Source organism: Opisthocomus hoazin, chromosome 10, assembly GCF_030867145.1.
Source record: "Opisthocomus hoazin isolate bOpiHoa1 chromosome 10, bOpiHoa1.hap1, whole genome shotgun sequence".
Classification (NCBI taxonomy): domain Eukaryota; kingdom Metazoa; phylum Chordata; class Aves; order Opisthocomiformes; family Opisthocomidae; genus Opisthocomus; species Opisthocomus hoazin.
In genome coordinates this window covers 13,716,783-13,736,718 of record NC_134423.1, presented here as the reverse complement: position 1 = coordinate 13,736,718, position 19,936 = coordinate 13,716,783, and the positions used below count along the sequence as shown (strand labels likewise).

The window sequence follows — 19,936 nt, the reverse complement described above, 5'->3', positions numbered from 1 at the left end:
ATGGAGAAGCTGGACAGTAGGGAGCAAGAGCTCACATCCTGCCCACACAACAATCCACAGCACCACAGGGAGCATAAGCAAGCCTTCCCTGGCACCTCCAAACTGCCACGGAATACCTGGGTTATCCCTTTGAGGTGCACAAATGAAGCCCCTGGTACCAAAATGGCATTAACCCTGGAATCTAAGCAGCTCTCTGCTCACAAGCACACACCAGCAACCACACCACTGAGGATTACCACCACAACATGTTCACTAGATCCCACCAAGCAAATCCCCCCTTCTGCCAGCCCCAGATCCTCAAGCTTGCCTTGATCCCAGCCAAACACATCACCTGGCAGGATGTCACGTTTGCTTTTTGTGACTGGCGTGGTACAGACTCCACTGAAATCCAAAGAGTTGTCTAATATGGCATTTATTCGGCGGAATGTATCTGCATTGCTGCAAGTGGAAAGCGCAGGGGTATCCGGACTATCCCAGCAGTCCTTTATGCTCCTCTCAGTATCTTCTTTCTGGTAAAAAAGAACAAGTATTAGTGTCAAGCAGGCTAGTACTCACCACCCAGCTTTCAACACACTGTGGAAAGTCTGGATTGCCTCCAACACTCATATAAGCTTTAGCTCCAGGTCTTAGCAACACTCAAGCACAATTCTTGGCATTAAAGAAACAGTTAAGCAAACAGGTCAGCGATGTGCCAGCACAGCACATCAGACCAGGACTGTCCCAGTCAAACAGGTACCAGCTCACCACTGCCAGGATGAACTTCAGACTCATATCCACAGCACCCAAACTAGTTTGGTTGCTAACACAACCTCCCTGCTGCTTTTCTCCAGCACATCACAACACTAAAGCAGAGATCTAATTAACACAGGCATGTGCCTTCTCCTCAGAATCAGCCTCCTGACACTGGGGGATAAGGGGGATGCTCATGGTCAAGGCAGCCAACACAAGAAACCACAGTAGCTCCTCCCATGCGTGGCAGAGGAGAATAAGGCTCACTTTACACCCATATTTGGGAGCTCTGAACAACATCTTTGAATGGCCCAAGTCAAACACACAATCATTTCTGAAAACAGGCTTGCAGAAGAAACATGACTATGCAGCTAATCAAACATAGCCCCAAATCCTGAGGTTTCCCTTGGAAAGGCAGAGAACCAAAACCTGACCTTCCCTTTAGGCAGCAGCTCCTTACCACCTTCCTTACCCATCCTTGGGAGGCTACCCCAAACCAGCTCTGCTATAGCATGACCCTCCATGGGTACTGATCTACCAGCATCAAAATTTTGGGAACCATCCTACATAAGTCAGAGCTCTCGTAAAGCTTCCCCTGCATGGAAAAAAAAAAAAATCAAACCCCTCCTGCTTCCTGGTGCTGATCCAGTGAATCGGCAAGAGCAGCTGTTTCCCCCCCTCGGCTTGCAAGCCAATTCCACATCTAGGTTTATTTCAGTGCAGCTGCACAATATTCAAGCCTCTAAGCGCAATCTCCAACCAGCATTTTCGGACCCAGGGCAGGTCTTCCTGCCACCCAAAAGCCACTGCAGTAGAACCCTGCTCCTGAACATGCTGAGCAAACAGTATTACTATCAATTAAGCCTCACATTAAAGAGAAGAGCAGGAAGGCACAGCCTCGCTGGTCTTGGCCTCCGGAGCAGAATCCTTGCCATTAAGCAAATCAAGTTAGAGCCAAATTCAAAGAACTGAATTGCGAACAAGCCCCTGCTACTCCAAGACATACAAAAGCCCCATAGCTCTAAATTGAGCCATTTGTGCTTGTCAAGGAGACATTTAACACATCTACCTTTTGGATGCATTCCTGCAAGAGTTTTGGGCCTGACTCCCCCCACACCTCTCCTGCTTCACCCACCAGCAAGCCTGAAACACCGAGCTGGTTTTACTGTCAAATGATGCCTTACTGATCTTCCCAGCGTGAGGCCCGTGGCAGAAGGCAAGTCTAACTGAATTTCCCAGGGACACAGAAACTTTAGTCCAGCCCGAGAGCAGGACTTCCATTTTCCTCCCCCAACCCTGTCGTTAGGAGCAGTTTTACTGCTATAACGCATGATCTGATGGTTTTCTCCCTACACCCAAGCTTCCCCCACCCCCCATTTAGCTAACCAGCCAAGGAAGCCCTGTCCTGGAAGAAGCAGGAATAAGCTACCGAATTGTCAACTCACACGATGCCTCCAGGCAGGACCTGAACAATTGGTTGAGGATTTCAGCCCGTTTGAGGCTATTAACGTCTATTCAGCACTGGGGTCCGGGATCTTTGTCTACTAAAAGGCTCAGCCCACTCCTAGATAAGGTCCTAGGATTCTGCAGGGGCATTTTACTAGCGAAAACAGGAAGGGCTGAAAGTGAGCTTCAGGCAAGACGAAACAGGCAGAGCAAGCTTTAAGTCATCTTTATAAGAAGCAGCCGAGGAGTACAGAAGCTCAATTTACGAAAGTATTGCCAGTCATCTTTAATAAAAAGAAGTGCCACATCAGGCTGCTTTGGCAGAAGTGGGAAGCTCCATAGTCTAGTCCTGTTACTACTCAGGAACCACTTACAGCAGGAGGCAAAGCTTTTCCCTAGGAGTCTGTGCTAGCAAGACAAAAATAAACCCAAGCAGCAAACCAAACGCCCGACCCATTCCTGCTCATTTAGCATGCAATGCTTCCCACAACTGGCAGCACCAGTCCTGATACAAACAAGAACAGAAAACAGCAAGAGTATGGCCAAGCATCTCCACAAAAACTCCTTCCACTTACAGAGCTTAACCTTAAGACTGTCAAGGATATCCTTGGGATACTGCAAGCATCCCAGATACAGGAGTTGGCATCCAGCCCCTTGTAGGTAGTGGCTTGTGTCTCTATACCTTCCCCTGGTACAGCTCATCCTCCTCCCTAAACCCCTAAAATGGAGATACTCCTCTGAAGAGCTCTGCAGGTCTTCAGAGCACACAGGGCCCAAACCACGCAGCAGACTGGATAGTCCAGTGCAAAGAGTTCGCAAACATGTAGCTGGAGAATACGCCTATATCCATTAGTCTCAAGGGGAAATACCACGCCTGAGGTTGTGCCCTCCAGAACCTGCTCCACTCTCACACCTCCAAGCCAAGACAAGCAAAGGAGCACTCTTGAGCCCGGCTAGGATTAGCTTTCAGCGCTCCATCTTGAAGGATTTTGCAATAGTTAAACACATACTGCCTGTTCAGCCTTCTCTGGAAGTCCTCCTCACAGCAGCGACTATGGCTACAGCTCAGGCTCAGAGCTGGCAACCCCCTCTGCTTCCACCAAAGCACAAGTCCAGGAGCACTGGCGGGTCTCTTCTGCAGGCTCCAGCAGTGACCTGACACACTGTATGAAACACCAGGGTGTAACCAGTGACCCACAACAGCCGTTCTCAGCTGGTCCTGCCTGCTACAGTGCACAGCCCCAATCCAGAAGGAGACACCTTTTCATTAGTGCAGCTAGTGGATGAACAAGTCAAAACAGAAGTGTGATCCAGCTGACAGGTCATTTAAAGTCATCAGGAGTCAAACATTGCTTCCCAATGCCTGGTAAGACACCCCGTCTCCCTTTAAGAGTTTCTAGGGATGTTTCTAGATCAGAAACAAACGAGAAAGGCAATTCAGTTCCCTGCAGTAGGCACACAGTGCCACAGAGCAAATGATTTAAAGGCTTCATGTTAAATCACTGTGGTAGATCTGGAACACAGACCCAAGAAACATTGCAGACAAAGACGCACAGCAAGGTGAATCTCAGTTCTGAGTACAGTCCATCATATCCCAGCTCAGCTAAACCCTCAGCCAAGAACCCACGTCCAAGCTTGAAGATGCTTCCTCAGCACACTCTCAGGTCTCAAGCTGACCACAGTCAGCCTCCAGCCACCTTTAGCGCTCCAAACAAAACCCAAAGTGAGAAAGGAGTGCCAGGCTTGATTGGAAATCAGGACAAGGAGTTTCCTCTCCCTCAGAGTAGCAGAAAGACAACCAGAACCACCATGGTAGAGAGCTCTTATCTGCTGGCTCTCCTGCCTGCTATGTTTCAGCTGCCAGCTGCTCGATGCAGAGCTCCCATCAGCCCCAGGCAAACCCCACAGCTGCAGCCTGCTGTTTACCTGCAAGAGGTCCTGCTCCAGAGACACACGCACAACCTGCAGCAGCTCAGTCAGTGGAACAACGTACACTTGTGCAGCAAAAGCTACCAACGATGTCCAACTGGAAAAGAAGGCACCTCCACAGCCCCGAGGCAGACACGCCTGCAGGAAACCTACAAATAATGAAATCCCAGGGCCAGGCAGAACCCACAGCATCACAACAGCGCTGGCACAGGATTAGGATATCCTGATCCTTAGGGAAGTCATTACACACAGCTCGGCTGCCGGTATGGCCAAGATACGCATCAGCTCCTGGGGACACTCTGGAGCAGACAAGGCTCATCCACCTCACCTGCAATTCAGCCTTTGCTTTTAACATCTTTTGCAGAAATCCCACAGGGACAGTGCCATGCCGATGCCCAAAGGGGTTCTCAGCACTATAGCTACAACCAAGAGGGCCTTGAATCCCAAGACAAGAAGCAAGATACTGTTAAAATGGTGTCAGTCTCAACATAATGAAGCCAAGATGGCTCCATACTTCGATGAAAAGCAACTCTAAGTAATTTTTTTCCCTGGTATGATTTGCTTTCCAGTCTGAAGTCAGCTACACCAATATGAAGGGCAATATTGGTGTAACTGTTCCTACCAAGCTACACTGCTAACAGCACAACAAGCTCACACACACACAACTGACCCCAAACAGGCTTAAGCTAGGCTGTATCAGCTCTCTCACCATCAGCAAAGCTGAACTTTAGCAGCTCTCCCAGGGCTTACTCTGTGTGGAAAGGGTCTTGAACACACCTGGCTGGAATCAAGACTGGAAGGGATTTTGATGATACTATTTTACATGGGAGCATTGACTTTGGAACAAGATTGATTTTGCCAAAACTCTTGTTTTTAAAGTAGCTTCCCTGTCAAGGCACCTAGTTTTTGGAACAAAACATTCTGAAGCTATTATCCAAGAAGTTTTGGAAACAAGCAATATCACAGCTGCCTGATTCAGCACGTTATCAAAGCAGAATTAAGGTTTTAATTGGTTTAGGGAGACTGATCCAGTCGAGACAAACTGCGGCAAAGCAACAGGATCCTCAAACTCCTCACAAAACACATCTCCCACCCTTTGCACAGCTCTCACCTATGCTCCAGCTGCCAGCACACATGGTTAGCCCAGCACCAAAGCAGACCCAACGAGCATTAATTGGTTTTAGCTGGGGAATACTGAAGGGTAAAAAAAGAACTTGTTTTTCAGAAGGCTCGTCTCTCGCTTCTGCACATACAGCACGGAGTTTGGGACTAAGTCTCTCGGGGTCACCAACAGGAGTCAGCTTTGCTACATGGAGCTTGCAGTCACGTGGCTGAAGAGTGAAATAACTGCCCCGTTCACTTCGCATGCTACAAAAGACAGAGTTTAGAAGCTCTAACCAAGACCATGGGTTCCTGGTCACACAAAGCACACCCCACCATCACAAACCAGAGCTCAGCACCTCCAGCTCAGCTCCCCCCCCTCCAATAACCTGGGATGAGAGCAACCACAGGCACCGATCGCTGCTTGGACTGGGACCACAGGGCTTCCTCCCTGCCAGTGGCCGTGGTCAGTCGATGGGTTCCCTGAGGTGAAGCTGCCTCAGGGCCGCCTCTTCCCTTCGGGGGGGGAGGCGGCCAGGCCTCAGGACGCTGCTCAGCAGTGGGGACCTCCCCCCTCCGAGGCCGGGCCCCGCTGCTCCGCCGATGGAAGGAGGGATCCCTTCCCCTCTTTCCTTCTCTGCCACGCACGGAGAAAAGGCGGGAAATCACCTCAGCACCGCTCCCCCCCCTCCCCTCCCGCCGCCAACGTGTGAAACCACGTGACGGGGCCAGCCTTAAAGGGGCCGCGCACGCAGCCTCGCCTCTATGAGGCACCGGGCCCGTCGGCACGTGTCCCACCCGCTCCTCCTCCTCCTCCCCCCCCCCCACCCCTCACCGCCGGGAAGGCCATAGGTGGCTGCGGGCGGGGGGATCCCGGAGAGGAGGGCAGCGACAGCAGCAGAGAGCCCTGCCCGCCCCGCCGGCTTTTATGGGCCGTCACCCCGCCGGTGGGGGGGGGTGTGGGGGGTGTGGAAGGGTGGCCCTCAGGGGAGGGGCCGAGGCGCATGCGCGCCGCGCCCGCCGCCGCGTGGCGCCCCCGCACCCCCACCCCTCAATGACTCCTCCCCTATCCCGGCGTGCACTGCGCGCGGCGCTTCCCGCGCTGAGGCGGGGTCGGCCGCTCCCCTCACGACGCGCGGATGCGGCCGGAGCCTCCCCGGTGCCGCCTCGGGGTGGGCCGCTCGCCACACGCCGGCTGCGGAGCTGGCCGGGCACCGTGTGAGGGGATAGGGCCCCCCCTGACGGGAATGGGGGGGTGGCGGCAGCGCCAGCTCCTGGTTTGGGCCCCGCTGGGTGCGAGGCTGCCCGGAGCGCTGCAGCTCTGGCCCCCGCTGTTGTGGAAGTGGGCTTTTCCTTGCTTGGCGCCTAGCGGTTGGCAGTGCTGCTGGTCTGACAGCGTTTCCTCACCCATCAAAAAAATAAAGGTGATTTTATCCTGTCTCCTACCCACATGCTGGGAAAAGCCCCTCACCCTTTCTGGAGCAGCAGAAGAGGTCGGACTCGAGGCGCTTGGGGGTTCAGGCCGTCCCGTGCGTCCTTTGCTCATTTTCTGCCTCCAGTGCTGGGCCTGACTCCCCGCTGGGAGCTGGAAAGGGAGAGCCAGCCGGGGCTCTCTTAAATCCCACCCAACCCGTGCTGGGAGGAGAGATCTTGATAAAGAATCAAATTTCCTTTTGTTTTTTTTCCCCACAGTTTAGAGATGATCAGCCTCCCGGAGCTGGTGCCAGGAATCCCTTCAGTGACACTGCAGAACAGACCCAGCCCTGACGTAGCAGGTATTTCCGTGGTCCAAGCACGAGCAATTCTGCTTTGAATAAATAGCTGGAAACCTCTCAGGACTCCTCCGATCCCTGGTCGGGACTGAACGCCTCCCACTCTCCACTGAGCCCCAAGGCTGTTTACCCACACCCTGTGTGTCAGTGCCGGGTTTTTTCCAAGAGCCAGCAGCCAAGTGATTCAAGCAGTTCCCTCACATGTCCCCAGTTGCCTAAGGGATGGCTGGTCCCCTGATATCCCCCACTGCCACCCTGGGGAGGCTGGCAGAGCCCAGCATGGGGGCCTCTGGGGCTGTGCACACAGAGCAGAGGGGAAGGGAGCAGGTTTGGGAAGAGCTTTATTGGGAGATCCTGGCCACAATAAATAGCGGTTACACTGGGAGATGGTGGTGAGGGGCCAGGGGCTGGAGGCACGCTGTGCTCCCATGGGGGCTGGAGCTGCTGCCACCCCTCCGAGCAGGACATCACCCTGCATCCCGTCTGCCCTGTCCCGCTCCTTCCTCCCAGTGGCGAAGCCGGCCCAGGGGCCACTGCCTGCCTCCCCTCTGGGGAGTGGGGCGGGCAATAACCCAGCAGAAAACGGGGCAGAGAGTGTTTCAGGGAGTGGTGTGGGGCAGTAGAGGGTGCGAGGGCAGGGCCATGGGTGCGGCAAGGCCCCACCGTCACTGCGCCAGGGCCTGGACGATGTCTTTCACCAGCATGGTGCCGATAACCATCTTCTCGCTGTTGACGGTCAGCTGGGCTGCGGTGCCCTCCCGTCGCTCCAGGGTGATGAGCACCAGGCTCCCGCTGGTCACCGTCTTGGCCGCGAACCTGCCCACCAGCATGAACACAGAGCTTCAGGGTGAGCTGTCCCCCTGTCACCCTACGGTCCCCTGGGATGCCCCAGTAGGGACCAGGAAGGTGTCTGCCATCTGCGGCCACCACCATGTGTGGGTTCATGCAGGCTCCTTGTCCTACATGAAGCCCTGAGCATCCCCACTGTGATCCGGGTGGGAGCAGAGAGGTGACAGTGCCTGCCTGGTCCTGGTGTGGGGGTCTGACTACCTGTACTCATTGTCGGCACCGCAGGGCACGCGGCCCACGTTTGCAGCCGAGGTCACTTGCTGGACGATGGCGTGGTCGCTCTGGCATTTCTCGGTCAGCGTCAGCTTCTCCGTGATCTCGCTCATGCCCGTCAGCTTCCCTGGAGCAGGCAGCAGAGGCACCTGCCTGTCTCTGGCCAAGCACCCAGCGGCCACGTGCCTGCCAGGCCCTGTTTTGCCATCCCCAAACCAAGCCCCTCCAGCCGCCAGCTCTCTGTATCCAGGTCCCCCATGACATCCCAAACTGTCTGCCTTGCATGCTCCTCTCTAGCCCGGCAGAGATGGTTTCAGGAAAACCCTTCTTCCACAACCCTTCTCAGGCTCGTCCCCGCGTCCCTGCCCAGCGGCAGAGTCACATCCCTGGGGAGGGCTTCTCCAGTCACCAGCAGCAATGGGGCCGGGTGCTGCAGGGTACTGAGCACCCACCACTCAGTGCAGACCCCTGGCTGCGGGGCCAGGGCAGGGATGCTGCTGCTCCGGGAGCATGGGGATATGGGGCCAGGGTGTCCCTGTCACTCACCAGACACAATGCTGGGAGCGCCAGGGGTGGCACAAGCTCTCCGTGCAGTGTGGGGACCCAGCGGGGCCACCCTAGCCCTGGGGTGGTCACCCAAGCGGCAGTTGGCGGGGTGCAGGAGGGGGACGAGGGGAGCAGAACTAGTCTAGGGGCCGGCCCAGTGGCCACTTACCCTCGCCCAGCCGCGCAAGGTGCTCTAGGGCCATAGCGAGGGTGGCAGAGGGGACAAAATGGGAGGTGAGCATCGGCGCTGAGACGGTGGCTGCCCATGCGCTGCCCTGTCCCCGTCCCCCCACTCACCCTGCTCTTTCTTGAACTCATTCTCGCTCATGAAGACCGGGGCCATGAGCTCCCCCACGGGCGGCTGGATAGAGACGTAGAAGTGGCGCGTGTGGGTGCTGGGGAGACAGGCACGTGAGAGGGCCACATGCTCAGATTGTCCTCCCCTCCCCGTCCCGCTTCCCATCCCTGCCCTGAGCAGGGGCTGGCTGGAGGGAAACTGAGGCACAAAAGGCCTCAGGAATAGGGGGAACCCATTAGGCTGGACCTGGGGCTGCCGCTGCCTCCTTGTCCCCTGCAGGGACCCCGATGCCTGTCCTGCTGTCCCCCATCCCTTGGAGGTACCCTGTCCCTCTGTCCCCAGGGGCACTCTATGCCCTCTCCTGCTGTTCTTCGTCCCCTGGAAGGACGTTGGTGACTGTCCAGCTGTCCCCAGTGCCCTGGAGTACCTCATATGCTGTCCCCTGGGGTACCCCATGCCCTGTCCGGCTGTCCCCTGCTGCCCCAAATCCCCTGGAGGGACATTGGCGCCCATCCCACTTTCCCCATCTCCTGCAGCACCTGTGCCCTGCACCGCTGTCCCCCATCCCTGGAGCACCCCACGCTGTCTCCATCCCCTGGGCCACCTGTCCTGTCCTGCCCGGCGCTGGGTGCTCACCACAGCTGGAAGTTGGCCGCCTGGGTGGAGTCACAGAAGTCAATGCCCATCACCACGCTGGCTGTGTCCCCTGGTGCCAGGTGCTCTGAAACCACAGGGCTGCCACCACGTCCCCTCCACCAGCCAACCCCTGTCCCCGTCCCACCCCCCGCAGCACTGCAGCCGTGCCATACCGATCTCGGGGAACTCCTGGATCCGCATGCCGGAGAGCAGCTTGGGTTCGCTGACCCGCAGGCTCTTCACCTCGGCGTCGGTGTTGTTGGAGATCTGGATCTGGATGGCCAGCATGTGGGGGTCCCCCAGGAAGGGCCGGCGGCTGAAGCAGTACTCGACTGAGAGCCCCTCGCCCGCCATGCGGTGCAGCAGCTCGTAGGTCCTCACCGCGCCGAATGCTGGGCTCAGCAGCTGCGAGGGACCGAGGGACCAGTGTGGGCTGCTGCCAGCCTGCTCTGTGGGGTCCCTGCGGGTGGCAGGTGTCCCAGGAGCCCCACCGGGAAGGACGCTGGGGGGACACTTACGGCGGGTGCCAGGGAGGTGTCGGTGAGCGTGAGGCCCTCCAGGTCGGTCACAAGGCTGCTGGAGATGATGCTGCTGGAGGGGACGGGCTGGGGAGGAGGGGGGGTGACTGCAGGGTGTGAGGAGGAAAGGGTTAACAGAGCTCTGATAAGCCACAGCCCCATGGGGACAGCCTTGATGGCATGGCCCTGTGGGACAGCCACGTGGAGACAGCCCCATGGGGACAGCCCTGGTGGCACACCTGCATGGGGACAACCCTGGAGGCACAGCCTCATGGGGACAATCCCATGGGTACAGCCCCAACGGCGACAGCCCTGGTGGCACACCTGCATGGGGACAACCCTGGAGGCACAGCCTCATGGGGACAATCCCATGGGTACAGCCCCCTGGGGACAGCCCCGCTGGCCCAGCCACCTGTCCCACGGCCATCCTCTGGGGACAAGGACCTGTCACCAGTCCCCGTCCCAGCTCAGCAGCCCCCAAAGGACCCACGGGGCCCTGACCCCCCTGGGGTGGGTGCCCGTGCCTCAGTTTCCCCCCCGCCACCGTGACAGCTGTCCCGCGTGTCCCGGGCAGCCACTCACAGTCATCCAGGTCGAGCAGGGAGATCTCCTTGGGGCCAGCCCTGCTGCTGGGGGGCTGCAAAGGGGCAGAGAGATGGGGGCTGTGAATGGGGGGGCCTGGGGGTCCCCGCGCTGCCCCTCCACCCAGCCCGGCCCTCACCGCCTTCTTCCGTTTGGCTTCTGCCTCGGAGCCCGAGTCGGAGCCCGAGGAGCTGCTCTCGGAGGCGCTGGCCTCCTCTGATGAGGTCTCGGCATGGCCCTTCCTCCCCTGAGGTGCCACCGCCTTCTTTTCCTTCTTTGCCCCCTCTTCCTCCTCCTCTTCCTCACTGGGGCTGCAGGGAGAGCACGGCTCAGGAGGGGCTGAGGTGGGGTTTGGCCAGGGGCACCCTGCCTTCCCAGGGGTACCTGCCCGCCTTCCGGGAGCCTTCCTTCTCCTTCCTCTTCGACCTCTTCTGCTCCTCCTCCTTGTCCTCTGACTGCTCCCCGCTGCCTTCCTCCTCCTCTTCCTCCTCCTCCTCCTCACTGCCAGAGCTGGAGCTGCCGGAGCTGCTGCTGCTGCTGCTCTCCTCGCTGACAGACTCCGGCTCTGCAGGGGGCACGGCTCAGCCCTGCTGCTGCATCCCCCCACATCCCCACAGCTCCGTGCTGCGCCCCACTGCGTCCCCCATGCTCTTGCTGCATCCCGCTGTGTCCCCGCAACCCCCCCCCATCCCTGCTTCCCCCCACTGCGTCCCCCCATCCCCCTGCCACATCCCCACCACGATGGGATGTCCCCACTGCAGTGTCCCCTGCCTGATGCCCACCATGGTGGCACTTGCCCCGTCCCCCACCATGGTGGCACCTGCCTGATGCCCCATCATGGTGGCTCCTGCCCCATGCCCTGCTGTGCCACTGGGTCCTCACCACTGTCCGCCGACTCTGTGGGCCCCGACTCGCCCTCCGAGTCAGAGTAGAAGGGTTTCTCCACCTTCTCCTTCCTCTTCTCCCGGCTGGTGCACTTTGTCCACTCAGGAACCTGCTGGCACAGGGTTGATGGAGCAGAGCCACCGCCTATGGGTGGGGGGGCCCCAAACAGCAGCCCTTGACCCACTCCTGTCCCCAGGCGAGTGTGTGGGCATGAAAGAGGGGACATGGGGCAGCTGAGCAGCTTGGGCACCTTCTGAGGGTCTCGCAAGACCTTGAGGCAATGCCCCCACCTCAGCCTCCCCATGCATCCCAGCACCCTGGGGTGCTCCACGCACCTCCACGTTCCTCACAGAGGGGTCAGGGGCCTCGTCTGGCCAGTCGGGCAGCTCCTGGTAGCCCACAGCCTTAGCGTTGAGCAGGTGGGACAGGGAACCCAGCTGGAAATGATCTCGATCTACAGCAGGGTGAGAGGTGGCAGCAGCTCAGGGACAGCCATGCAGCACTGTGGTGACAACTGGCCCCATGTCCGCATGCCCTGCGACCAGGAGTGGGTACCTTTGAAGGAGGACTCCAAGATGGGAGCAGGTTTTTGGGCCAGGAAGAGCTTCTTGGCGTACTTGTTGAGTGCCCCACTCTTCTCAGTGGGCACAATGAGCTGGCGGATGAAGCGAGCCCGGTCACGGATGTCATAATTCTGGTCGTACTTGGCCAAGTTGAGGATGTACTGGGTCAGCAGCTTGCTCTGCGCCAGGGGACATGCTCAGGGCCAGCCTCTCCCTCCCCACTGGGGAAACCGAGGCATGCCGTGGGGCCACATCCCTGGTACCTGCTTGGAGTTGGTCAGGTACAGCTTAGCTGCCAGGTTGATGACCTGCAGCTTGACGATGTCCTCCTCATTGGTGAAGGACTTGGCCATCTTGCGCAGCACGTCAGGTGCGATCTTGGGCACGTGCTCGCAGTACTCGCCGATGAGCCACAAGATGCTGGCCCGCGCCATTGGCACCTGCAAAACATGCCCGGGCACGTGGCACTGATGCCACCCCCCTGGTCTCAGGGGCCACACAACGCCCCAGCCCACCTGGATGTTATCGGTGAGCTTGGCCATGTGCTTGATGATCTCGCTGTGCTGGGCTGGCTGCATCTGCAGCAGCTTTTTGATGACCACCACGGATTCGGCCACCACCAGCTCTGCGGGCAGAGATCCATCCTCAGCAGGGTCCTGCCCTGAGAGCAGTGGAGCTCCTGTTTCGCCCCCCATCATGCACGCTCACCATCCCGGTTGGAGAGGAGCTGGACCAGGCCATTGAGGCAGGTGTCCCGCACCTTCCCGATATTCGTGGCACAGCGCCCGATGGCTTGGATGGTGGCGGCCACAAAGTCCTTGTCCATGCTGCGGATGTAGGTCTGTGCAGGCATGGGGGACACACACTACATGTCACCCACATGCTAGTGCTGGGCATCCCTCCATGTGATGGTCACACTTTGGGGCTCTTTGGAGCCACCCGTGGGGTTGGCATGGCCTCAGCCCACTCCTCCTGTGGGGCTCTCTTCAGTCCCCACCATGGTGGTGGTTTGGCCCCCAGAGCCATGCCATGGTGGCACCCCGGTGGCCTCAGTATGGCCATGGCATACCTGGAACTCCCGCAGGATGGTGGAGATGTTGGTCTCGTTGGCCAGGTTGGTGAGGACCTCCAGCTGCAGAAAAGAGGAAGATATGGGCAGCATGGGGGCATGGTGCCAGGGCACAGGGTCCTTGCTGTCCTCCGGTCCCCAGGGCATGGAGGACAGCTGCCCCACAGCAAAGGGCTCCATGAAGCCCCAAAGCCACCAGTGATGGGTTCTGCTGGGTGCTTCCAGCTCACCTTGAGGATCTTGATCTGCGTGGGGTCTGTGGAGCGGATGTAGAAGCTCTTCAGGTAGGGCTCAAACATCCCCTGCATGCAGAGCCAGCAGTGTTAGTGCCATCCCAGTCCCCTCCTCACCGAGGCCACCCAGAGGCAGCTGGCCATGGTGACCCTGCTGGCTAGTCCTCATCCAGCTCCAGAGTCAACAGGGCCAACTCCTCCCACACCAAGTCCAAGACTCACCCGCCGTTTGATGGACATGGTGGCCACGTTCTGCAGTACAACGTACTGCACCTCGCTGTGGGACAAAGAGGGGACCACCATCAGTGGGGCAGGGCCAGACCCCCCAGCACATCACCTTGAAGATGGGGCAGGACCCACCACCAGGCTGGTGCCACCATGATGTTGCCACCCTGTGTCTGGGCTGGGCCCAGGCCAAAAAGCCCTCTTTTTTGGCAGTTTGCCCCAACTGGACATCCCTGCAAGGAAGGGTTTTTTGGGGGTTTCTACCAGGGCTCCCCAAGGGTCCCACCAACCGGGGTGGCAGGGTAGGGTACCACCGCAACCCAGGTGCCACAGACCTGTGACTCCGCAGAAGCCGCACCAGTGCCTTGGCAATGACGCCAACCTCTGCCTTGGGTGCCAGGTGGAAGTAGAGCTGTGCCACGGCCATCACCACCTGTGGGGACACACCTGAGTGTCACCTGGTGAGAATGGGGTACCCCGGGAGATGGCTGTGTCCCCCAGTGTCCCACCCAGAAGCACCCAGAGGAAGTCTGACCCTGAGGATGCCCAAACCTGGGTGTCTCTTCCCTCAAGCACTGTGCTGGCTCTTTGGTTGGTGGGGACATCATGAGCCCAGGCTGCTGGACAATACCAGCGGCCTCCAGGGCCGGACAGGGCTGGGACAGAGGGGCTCACCGCGGCGTTGCGGCTCTGCAGCAGGGGCTTGGTGTTGCGCAGGAGCAGGCGGTGGTCAGGGTCCATGACATACGGCTTGCGTTTGGCCAACGAGGCTGCCTCCGCCTTGGTGTCCTTGGTGTCCTCCTCCTCAGAGCCATAGAAAGCCTTCTCGGTGCTCTCCTCCAGCAGGGACTCCTGCCAGCAGGTGGGACACCTAGAGCCCTCCTCAACAGCACGCCACCCTTCACCCCACCTTCCCGGAGGCTCTCAGGGCACCCCAAGGTTCCCGGGGCACCCCAAGGCTCCCACACTCACGTTCTGGTTGGGGCTGAGGAACTGGGTCCGTGCGTAGCGGGTCAGCATGTTGATGATGACCACCTGCCCCCACTCCTCCACATCAATGAGCAGGTTGCAGAGCTTGCGGTAGTTCTTGTGGATGAGGTCGATGCGCTCCGGGCAGACCTCCTCAAATGCCATCACCACGCTGCCGGCCACCAGCTGGGGAGAGAAAGCCCAGGGTGAGTCACCAGAGTGGTGGCATCTCCATCGTGGTGCTGGCTTGATGGGGATAGCAGTCCCCGTGAGGACGCTGGCCCTGTAGGGACAGCTGTATCCGTGGGTGGATGCTTGATCAGTGGGCACCATGGCACCCACAAGAGGAAGCTGGGCTGGCAGGGATGGCTGTATCTCCACAAGGATGCCAGCTCGGTGGGGACAGTGGCATCCACGTGAAGATGCTGGTTTGGTGGGGATGGTGTCTTCCTCGTGGGGATGCTGGCTCAGTAGAGATGGTGGAATGCCCATGAGGATGCTGGCCCGGCGGGGACAGCAGCATCCCCACAAGGATGCCAGCTCTGCAGGGATGGCTGCATTCCCACGAGAACGCCAGTTTGGCAGAGACGTCTGCATTCCCGTTCAGATGCTGGATCAGTGGGGACACTGGCATCCCCTTGAGGATGCTGGCTTGGTGGGGACAGTGACATCCTCACAAAGATGTTGGCTCCGGGGTTGGCTGCATCCCTGCGCAGATGTTGGATTGGTGGGGACAGTGGCATCCCCACGAGGATGCCAGCCCTGGGGGGATGGCTGCAACACCACGAGGACGCCATGTCAGGGGGGGCATAACGTCCCCAAGAGGATGCTGGCTGGGTGGGGTAGCAGCATCACTGCAAGGATGACCGCTCTGCACGGATGGCTGCATCCCCATGAGGACACCAGTTTGGCGGGGACATCTGCATCCCCGCAAGGACCCCGGGTCAGGGGGTCTGGTGATGTCCCCAGATTTAGGGGCAGGGGAGACGCTGCGCCCTGCTCACCGTGGTCTTGTCCGCCAGCAGTTTCTCGATCACTTCAATGAGCTGGTCCTTCTGGTCGGAATCGAGGCTGCGAGGGAAGAACAGGGCAGGTGTGGCCGGACCGAACTCCCTCCCATCCCTGCCCACCCCTGCCTGCACCAAGCGGCTGAGACCCCAGCACTGCACCCTAATTAGCACACTCAGAATTCAGCAGCCGAGCCCCTGTCACCTGTACAGCTTGGGGATGGCATGGGCAGCCGTCTTGCGCACATATGGGGACATGTCTGAGGCAGCCTCCTTGATGGCCAACATCATGATGGGCACGATGATCGGCACGCGGATGCTGGAGAGGACCCGCAGTGCGCTGGCACGGATCAGCTGGTTGGGATCCTGTGGGGGCATGCGGGGGGCTGCAGCGCAGCACTGGGGTCTTGCTGCCCCTCCAGACTCCTCCTGGGTCCCCAAACCAGCTCACCTTGAGACCTCGCTGGAAGGTGGAGATGGAGAGCAGGGCCAGATCCTGCTGCTCCTCTGCGTAGCGCACCAGATAGACGTACACCAGCTTCTTCACCTGACGGGTGAAGGTGGTGGGGCCACCTCAGAGCTCCCCAAAACCCAGCCCACCCCCCAAAACCCTCCTGCAGGGAAGGCATCAGACCCTGGGGACACCCATGGATGCCACCAGGGCCACCCAAGACTTTCCTCACCTCAATGTTCTTGCAGGCAACGTTTTTCACCACGGCTGGGAAGAGGTCAGAGGCGTTTTTACCCCGGGCGATCATCTAGGGGATAAAGGAGTGGTGTGATGCCGGGCGGCCGGCGTGGCACAATGCAGCATGGCATGGCTCAGCACCAGCAGCGGTCCCCGCCGGCGGCAGCAACACCCACCGCCACAATCCTCTTCATGGCCTCCAGCTTGAGTGAATCCTTATTGCTATCGAGCATCTCCTTGAGGTCATCATGCCTGCACCACACCGGGGGAAAGAAAAAACCCAATTTTCCATTTTTAGCCATTTTTCATCATTTTTAGTCTTTTTTTTTTGCTCCCGGCCTGCCATCAGGCTGGCAACCTGATGCTTCGCCATGTAATATTTATGGAGACGGGAGTTGGGTTACAGCCAGGTGAAAGAGGAGCCAGAGGGATCGGTGCGGCGCTGGCACCCAGTTCTGTCCCCATCCTGGGCTCTGGGATGAGGACCCCAGCCCAGCCCGGCTGTGGCTGTCACCCTAGGACATCCCCAGATCGCTTCCCACGGAGCAGCCACCCACCACCGGCTCCATCCCAGCCACCAGCCCAGCTTGGCTGGGTGTCCCTTGTCCCCTCCTGGGCACGGTGACACGGATGCACTGGTGCGCCCCAATGCAGAGCCCTTCCTTGATGCCCTCCCTGGGCTGGGAAAATGCCACCACTGCCCCCTTTTATAAGACTGGTTGTCACTCCTCTTCTAAGGGACATCCATCCCCACCGAACCAGGGGGGACCTGCAAGGCTGTGTCCACCCACCGCAGCTGGGGCTGGCACCCATGGGATGATGCTCAGCCAAAGCCACCATCACCAGAGGGTCCTGGGGAGCTCCTTGGGAGGGTCTTACCGCGGTGGTGGCCCAGTGCTGGTGGCCACCATGGGCTTGGGGCTGGCGAGCGGCCGCAGCTCATCAGCTCGCAGGGCGCTGTAGCAGGCGGGCTGTCCAGCCTCGGTGGCCAGCACTGGGCTCGTCACCTCCTTGGCTGTGTCACCACCCAACGGTGGTTTTGGCTGCCCAGCTGGCCCCGCTGGCAGCTGCCGCAGCAGCTTCTGCACGGGCGGCAGGGACAGCATGGCTTCGGCTGGGGGTGGTGGCCCTGGGGATGGTGGCAGAGCTCTGGCCCCGCTCCTCCTCCCAGCACCGCCAGCTGAAACCTGATACTGGGGTTGGAGTTTGGTTGCAGCTGTGATCCTGACGCCCTTCCCAGTGGACGAGGTCACCCCGGGGTGTCCCGTCCCGTGTCATCCATCCTGCAGCTGGGGCCTGGGGACATCTCAGGGAGTTCCTTCCCCGGGTGCTCTGAGTGGCTCAGTCCTGGCTGGGGACCCCCACATCATGATGGGACACCCACCTGGGTGACGGGGTGGCACCTGGGGACATTCCTCTTACCCCGTGTGCCATGCATGGCTCATGGGGATGGTGACAGATCTGGTGTGGCCACAAGGGGACGGGCTCCGAGGAAGGGCAGCACGCCAGTGATGGGGACAGTGCCCTGGGGTCAGGGATGTGGGGACGCTGCCAGGCTGCGGGCACACTGCCAGAGGGCAGGGGTGGGGGACACTGTCAGTGTGGGTGACATTGCCAGGTGGTCAGAGACAGGGGGAGCTGGCCAAACTGGGGGACACTGCCAGAGTGGAGGACAGTGCCGAGGGCTCAGGGAAGTGGGACCACTGTGAGGTGGGGACACTGCCAGTGGGTCAGGGATGGGGGACACTGCCAGCGGGTCAGGGAGGGGGGGACACTGCCAGACTGGAGCATGCTGCAAGTGGGGCAGGGCTCGGGGGACACTGCCAGACTGGGGGACGCTGCTGGGGGGTCAGGACTGGGGGGCACTGCCAGAGTGGGGGACGCTGTATCAGGGCTGGGGGGACACTGCCAGAGTTGGAGACACTACCAGGGGTTCAAGGATGGCGGACACAGGCAGGCTGGGGACACTGCAGGGCTGGGGGGACACAGGGACCCCCACTTGCCTGCAGCTCCAGGGACTCCTCACCTTCGTCTGTGTCCCTGGCCCCTGCCCTCCCCGCACAGGGGTGACATTTGGCAGCCCCCCCCCAGCTGAGGACCTGGGCGGTGAGGTGCTGCCACCCGGGGACCCCCGCGGAAGCCAGCAGAGCCTGAGGGGGGGACTCAGTGCCCAGGGTTCCCCCAGCGCAGGGGTGGGGGGTGCACTGTGGGGGGGTGTCCCCGCGCATCCCCCCCGCCACATCGCCTTCAAAACCCCGCGGTTTCTCCCCCCCCCCCCCCCCCCCCCCCCGAGACCCTCCCCGGCCTTTGCAACCTGCGGCGGCCGCGTCCCCCTGTCCCCACCCCCGTCCCCATCCCTGTCCCCCCCCGCCCCGTCCCCACCTCTTGTAGTCGGAGGAGAAGATGCCGCCGCTGGCGGGGTCGTGGCCGTACTCGGGTTCCCCCAGGCTGGAGGAGCCCCCCTTCTCCTCGCCGTAGGCCGGGCTGGCCGCCATGGCGGCGGGCGGGATGCGGGCGGGATGCGGGCGGGATGCGGCGGCCGGGATGCCGGGACTGATGTCAGCGCCGGGCGGGGACGGCGAGGGGGACGGGACCGCCCCGGCGCTGCCCCCGCTCCGGGGGGGCTCGGCTGCAAGGGGGCATCGCCCACGCGGGTTGGACCCCCTAAACCGATCCGTGTTTACATCACCTCACGCCACACTGTGCCGTTATTGCACGCACAGCACCGTGCGTTGGCTGCCGTGTGCGTGGTGTGTCACCGGCGGTACGCAGCATCCCAGCGTGGCGGGGCTGGAAGGGACCTCTGGGGTCACCCAGCCCAACCCCCTGCCGAAGCAGGGTCACCCAGAGCAGGCTGCACAGGACCTTGTCCAGGCGGGGCTTGAATATCTCCAGAGAAGGAGACTCCACAACCTTCCTGGGCAGCCTGGGCCAGGTCTCTGTCACCCTCAGAGGGAAGAAGCTCTTCCTCATCTTCAGCTGGAACTTCCTCTGCTTCAGTTTGTGCCCATTGCCCCTTGTCCTGTCACTGGGCACCACTGAAAAGAGTCTGGCCCCATTCTCCCGACACCCACCCTGCAGATATTTATAAGCCTTTATAAGGTCCCCTCTCAGCCTTCTTTTCTTCAGGCTGAACAAGCCCAGCTCCCTCAGCCTCTCCTCGTAGGAGAGATGCTCCAGTCCCCTCACCATCCTCGTAGCCCTCCGCTGGACTCTCTCCAGTAGCTCCTCATCTTTCTTGAACTGGGGATCCCAGAACTGGACACAGCACTGCAGATGGGGCCTCACCGGGGCAGAGTAGAGGGGGAGGAGAACCTCCCTTGAGAACTACATATACACTATATACCACACATTAAGTTACATATTACATTACTGATTATATTAGTTCTATTATGTATATTCTATATTCTATCATACTACAGTATACATAATCCATAATCCATTCTACATTCTGCTTTCTGTTATTGATGTTACATGTTGTATGCTATATTACATTATATTGCAGATTCTATTAATTCTGTTTTATTCTCTTCTGTTCTATGTTCTCTATTCTAGCAGATTACATTATACATTATACATTATATAGCGTACATTATACAGTACACACATTATGCCTTATATAGTATATGGTGTACAGTATATAATATATGACATAGGATCTATTATATGTGATACATA

General features: G+C 59.3%; 1 protein-coding gene across 2 annotated transcripts; it reads right to left on the bottom strand.

Moving 5' to 3' along the window:
* Positions 1–7,301: 7,301 nt before the first annotated feature.
* On the bottom strand, positions 7,302–19,005 carry AP3B2 (adaptor related protein complex 3 subunit beta 2). Of its 2 annotated transcripts, XM_075432173.1 has the most exons (28): positions 18,641–19,005; positions 16,435–16,510; positions 16,254–16,328; positions 16,022–16,117; positions 15,776–15,936; positions 15,568–15,634; positions 14,567–14,749; positions 14,270–14,446; positions 13,930–14,027; positions 13,592–13,646; positions 13,367–13,438; positions 13,137–13,199; positions 12,776–12,908; positions 12,583–12,692; positions 12,331–12,507; positions 12,060–12,246; positions 11,840–11,958; positions 11,502–11,613; positions 11,004–11,184; positions 10,759–10,930; positions 10,620–10,674; positions 10,038–10,144; positions 9,693–9,924; positions 9,520–9,604; positions 8,883–8,980; positions 8,755–8,778; positions 8,028–8,166; positions 7,302–7,793 (listed from the first exon to the last, which is right to left on the bottom strand). In XM_075432173.1, the coding sequence occupies exons 1-28, from the start codon at positions 18,751–18,753 to the stop codon at positions 7,643–7,645; spliced, it is 3,318 nt and encodes a 1,105-aa protein (XP_075288288.1). In that variant the 5' UTR covers positions 18,754–19,005; the 3' UTR covers positions 7,302–7,642. The 2 variants fall into 2 exon arrangements, with proteins under 2 accessions (XP_075288288.1, XP_075288289.1); XM_075432174.1 differs by lacking the exon at positions 8,755–8,778 and having other exon boundaries at positions 18,641–19,004.
* Between the last annotated feature and the right edge of the window lie 931 nt (positions 19,006–19,936).